At 46.5% G+C, this 5,542-nt stretch overlaps 1 protein-coding gene across 1 annotated transcript; it reads left to right on the forward strand.

Annotated features, from left to right (window-relative positions):
- The first annotated feature begins 542 nt into the window (after positions 1 to 542).
- SEPHS2 (selenophosphate synthetase 2) lies at positions 543 to 2,870 on the forward strand. Its single transcript, XM_053555103.1, has 2 exons — positions 543 to 665; positions 797 to 2,870. Exon 2 carries the CDS (start codon positions 802 to 804, stop codon positions 2,146 to 2,148), a length of 1,347 nt encoding a protein of 448 aa, XP_053411078.1. The 5' UTR covers positions 543 to 665; positions 797 to 801; the 3' UTR covers positions 2,149 to 2,870.
- The last annotated feature ends 2,672 nt before the right edge of the window (positions 2,871 to 5,542 follow it).

Below are 5,542 nucleotides of genomic sequence, written 5' to 3' on the forward strand. Positions count from 1 at the left end.
AAGTCCTGTGTATGTGGCTGGCGTCCTACCGCCGAGCTATTGGCGCTGAGCCTACGTACTAAATTTCTTTCTTTCTTTCTTTTTTTTTTTTTGCGGCCGGGGCCTGGTTTGAACCCGCCACCTCCGGTATATGGGGCCGGTGCCCTACTCCTTGAGCCATGGCACCACCTAGTACTAAATTTCTTTAAAGTCCATGTTAATAGTCGGTTATACTGATGTTGCAGTTTGTTTAGAAATGGTAGAAAATTACTAACGTCTCATTCTTTCTGGTTTTTCCCTTGTGCAATTCTTCTACCCCTAATGGGATCAGGTATGCTGTCTAGTGACCTTTGGACATTTCAGACCGTCATGAGGTTTGCCTTCTTCTGTGAGATGCTTAACTTGAACTTGGCAAAGCGACTCAAGAGGGGCAAAGTCCTGCCAGCCACTTAACAAGAGATCATTTAAAACACAAGAGAAGCCAAATAAAGCACGTGACGTTCTGCAAACTCTCCAAGCAGTTTTGCAAGCCAGGGGTTCATTTGTAATTGAGAGTAAAGGAAGCCCGCCTCTCGTGGCGGAGTCGTTATTGGATAGTGCGGCTGTCAATCATCCCGGGTATAAATAAGAGAAGCCGGCGCTGCCTACTTCAAGAACGTCAGGGAGGCATCACGTGGCGTGAACCGGTCTGTATGAGTCGTGCTGGGGAGAATCTCTGCGGGTAATATTTGACTGTTGCTTCCTATTAACCTGAGTAGAGACTAAAAGGGTCCTCTCCTCTTCTCTTCTCTTCTCCCCTCCCCTCCCTGCCGGGCAGGCGCGATGGCGGAAGCCTCGGCTATGGGCGCCAGCGGAGAAGCGATGGCTGCGGCGGACGGTTCCTCGGGCCCAGCCGGCTTGTCTCTGGGCCGGGGCTTCTCGAACTACCGGCCTTTCGAGCCCCAGGCGTTGGGCCTCAGCCCGAGCTGGCGGCTGACAGGCTTCTCCGGCATGAAAGGCTGAGGCTGCAAGGTCCCGCAGGAGACACTGCTCAAACTCCTGGCGGGACTGACGCGGCCGGACTTGCGACACCCGCTGAGCCGGGGCCTGATAGGAGGCCAGGAAGAGGCGGCCCCGGAAGCCGGCCTGCCAACCGAGGCGGGCCCCATCCCAACACTTCCAGCCCTGGGCATTGGGATGGACTCGTGCGTCATCCCCCTGAGGCATGGGGGCCTATCACTGGTGCAGACCACGGACTTCTTTTACCCCTTGGTGGAAGATCCCTACATGATGGGGCGCATAGCTTGTGCCAACGTGCTGAGTGACCTTTACGCTATGGGCATTACTGAATGTGACAACATGCTAATGTTACTCAGTGTCAGCCAGGGTATGAGTGAGGAGGAAAGGGAAAAGGTAACACCACTCATGATCAAGGGTTTTAGAGATGCTGCTGAAGAAGGAGGGACTGCAGTGACTGGTGGACAGACGGTGGTCAATCCTTGGATTATCATTGGTGGTGTTGCCACAGTGGTGTGTCAGCCAAATGAATTCATAATGCCTGACAGTGCCGTTGTTGGGGACGTGCTTGTGTTAACCAAACCCTTAGGAACCCAAGTTGCCGTCAATGCCCACCAATGGCTTGATAATCCTGAAAGGTGGAATAAAGTAAAGATGGTGGTCTCCAGAGAAGAGGTAGAGCTGGCCTATCAGGAAGCTATGTTCAACATGGCTACCCTAAACAGAATTGCTGCTGGATTAATGCACACATTTAATGCCCACGCAGCCACAGATATCACAGGCTTTGGCATTCTAGGACACTCTCAGAACCTAGCAAAACAACAAAGAAATGAAGTGTCCTTTGTCATTCATAATCTGCCAATCATTGCCAAGATGGCTGCCATCAGCAAGGCCAGTGGGAGGTTTGGGCTCCTTCAAGGAACCTCAGCTGAAACTTCTGGGGGATTACTAATTTGTCTGCCAAGAGAACAAGCGGCTCGCTTTTGTTCTGAAATCAAATCTTCCAAGTATGGAGAAGGTCACCAAGCATGGATTGTTGGCATTGTGGAAAAGGGGAATCGGACTGCTCGGATCATTGACAAGCCTCGAGTTATTGAGGTCCTACCTCGTGGGGCTACTGCTACTGCTTTTGCTCCTGACAGTTCAAATGCCTCCTCTGAGTCTAGCTTGTGAGATGAAGTAGTAGAAGCTGTGTGGAGCTTAGGGCCTTTGTACACAATCATGAATGATTCTCAAGAGTTGATTTTAAGAAATTTGCAAAGAAGGCAGACTGCATAAAGGTTCCAGCTGCCCTTTCTAATTGAATTAGCCCATCAAAAGCTGTCTGTACATTCCAAGGCCAGAAGTAACATTTTAACTTTGGGGGGATGTTTGTTCATCTTGAGTAGAAAAGGAGTAGAAAAACTTCTGTTTCCTCTCTCCAGAATAAGATAACACTTTTTGGGTTTGAGGGATTTTTCTTTGCATTAGGTTGATTAATTGCACAGGGAGTGAGATTATTAAAAATACACAAAAAGTAAATTGCAAAATGAAAAAATTCAGAAACAAATGGGTTTTGACCAATGCTGTTGATAAATCTAAATTGTTCAGAGAGATCTTACAATGCTATGTTAAATTCTTCATTAGATTTTTCTTAAGTACTCTTTCCTGCTCTGGACAAGAATTGAGCAGCTTGTCCGGTGACTGGGAAAGGAGGACTGCCACCATTTGACTTGGTCTCTGTTCATGACGTCTCTCCGACTAAACCCCATTAAGGACTAGGAGAGGCAGAGCAAGTCCCAGAGCCTAGGCCTTGGTGGTCATTAAGATGTTGAATCTTGTGTTGAAAATTCCTGGTGATTTAATAAAGAATAACTTCTAGCTAAATAAATAAAAAGGGAATTTGTTGAAAAACTTTTATGGCTAGTGGTTGGTTCCTTGAAATTCAGTAAAGTCTTATAAAATGAACCAGTTGATAGATTTAGTCTGGCCAAGTGGAAAGTGGGAGCATTTTTCCTGATCCCAGGGAACCAGGGTATTTAACACCCAGATGGAGGTTTGCACCCGTCCCGTGAGATACCAGAAAAGGACTCAATGAAGTTAAGGATTGGGGCAGGGGGAGAGGAAATAAAAGGTGTCAACAATTCTTGGAAGATTGGAAAAGAGGTGGAAGTGAAGTAACTGACTTAACACAACAGAGGACTCTTTACCAGTGGGGAAAACAGGCAAGAAGACACGCTCTGGAAGTACTTTGGAAGGTGGGTGAAGGGTGGGATAAAAGTAGTGGTTGAAAGTTTATATACAGGGTAATTGGGTCTTTTTTTTTTTTTTTTTAAAGTTTCACTTTGTCACCCTGGGTAGAGTGCTATGGTTTATATCTCACAGCAACCTCAAACTCTTGGGCTCAAGTTACTCTTTTTCCTCAGCCTCCCAAGTAGCTGGGACTACAGGGACCCTTCGCAATGCCTGGCTATTTTGCTCTTGCTTAGGCTGGTCTTGAACTCTTGAGCTCAAGCAATTCCCCCACCTCAGCTTCCCAGAGTGCTAGGATGACAGGTGTGAGCCACCGCACCTAGACAGGTAATCTGGTCTCAATCTTGTCTGTTACCCAGGAACAGTGCAGTGGTATCATCACAGCTTCCTTCAACCTCAAACTCCTAGTCTCAAGCAATTCTGCCTCAGCCTCCTGAGTAGCTGGAACTACAAGTTTGCACCACCACACAAAATTTTTTCTATTTTTGGAAGAGATAGGTCTTGCTCAGGCTGATCTGGAATTCCTGAGTTCAATCAATCCTCTCACCTCCGTGTTCAAGAGTGCTAAGATTACAGGTGTGAGCCACTGTGCTTGCACATCTGCAGCTACTGAGGAGGCTAAATTGGGAGGAGCACCTGAGGCCAGGTGCTCAAGTAAAAGAGGAGAAGAAAAACCTGCACATTCGAAAGCAAGATGCAGTGAGCTATCACCAGGCCACTGCATTCCATCGTTCGTAATAGAGTGCAACTGTCTCGAAAGAAAAAAAAGGGGGGGTGGGTAGTGCCTGTGGGTCAAAGGAGTAGGGCACCAGCCCCACATGCCAGAGGTGGTGGGCTCAAATGCAGCCCCGGCCAAAAAAAAAAACAGGCCGGGCGCCTGTAGCTCAAGCGGCTAAAGTGCCAGCCACATACACCAGAGCTGGCAGGTTCAAATCCAGCCCAGACCTGCCAAACAACAGTGACAACTACAACCAAAAAATAGCCAGGCATTGTGGCGGGCGCTCGTAGTCCTAGTTACTTGGGAGGTTGAGACAAGAGAATTACTTAAGCCCAGAAGTTGGAGGTTGCTGTGAGCTGTAATGTCACAGCACTCTACCCAGGTCGACAGCTTGAGGCTCTGTCTCAAAAAGAGAAAAAAAAAAAAACAACAACAACAATAAAATACACTGGCCAAGTGTGCCTATAGTCCAAGCTATTTGGCAAGCTGAGGTGGGAGGATTGCTTGAGCCTAGGAGTTCAAGCTGAGGTGACATAGTGAGATGTTGTCTCTTAAAAAAAAACAAAAACCACTGTCCAAAAAGCTCGTCCTGTAACTGGCACAGGGAAAAGACTGGCGAATACACTGGAGAAAATAAACATGCTGGGAAAAGACACAAACAAACATTTGGGTGGGCCCTGGTAAAAATCATTGTACCATCAAGCTGCATTGAAACAAATTAAGGTTTTCTTTATTTTTATTTTTTGAGACAGTCTTGCTTTGTTGTCTTAGCATAGGGTGCAGTGGCATCATTATAGCTCACTGCACCCTCAAACTCCTGTGATCCTTTTGCCTTGGCTTCCCAAGGAGCTGGGACAATAAGCTCCTACAACTGCCTGTGGCTAATTTTTCTATCTTTAGTAAAGATAAGATCTTGAATTCCTAAACTCAAGCAATCTTCCCACCTCAGCCTCCCCAAGTACTAGGATTACAAACAGGAGTCACCATACCTGGCTCTATTAAGGTTTTCAATGCCTCATTCTTGAATATGAGCAGTCAAGGATCAGCAGACATTTGAGGATAACCTCCAACTTGAAGTCAAAGCAAACAGAAAGAGGAAAGAGACGATACTGGGAGTAGAATGGGGGGTGGGAGGGGAGAGTTAAAAGGAAATAAAGAATTCACAAAATGCTAATAAGCGAACAACACACTTGGAATATAAAAAATAAAGCTAAAATTTTGAAATTCAGGAGCCATGCCTGGAGGCTCATACCTGTAATCCTAGCACTCTAGGAGGCAAAGGCCAGTGGTTTTCCTGAGCTCAGGAGGTCAAGACCAGTCTGGGCAAGAGCGAGACCCTGTTAGCTGGGTGTTGTAGCAGGTGCCTGTAGTCCCAGCTACTTTCAAGGCTGAGGCTAGACGATCTCTTGAGCCCACGAGTTTGAGGTTGCTGTGAGCTATGACCTCCTGGCACTCTATCCAGGGCTACAGAGTGAGAGTCTGTCTCAAAGAAAAAGAAAAATAATAATAAAAATTTGAAATTCAGTAGAAGACATAAAATTTAGGAAATTTAACAGGAAGTAGACCAAAATGACAAAAAGATACACAATGGAAGAGAAAATGATATGAAAATCAGAG

The sequence above is a fragment of the Nycticebus coucang genome, chromosome 12 (genome assembly GCF_027406575.1).
Source record: "Nycticebus coucang isolate mNycCou1 chromosome 12, mNycCou1.pri, whole genome shotgun sequence".
Lineage (NCBI taxonomy): Eukaryota > Metazoa > Chordata > Mammalia > Primates > Lorisidae > Nycticebus > Nycticebus coucang.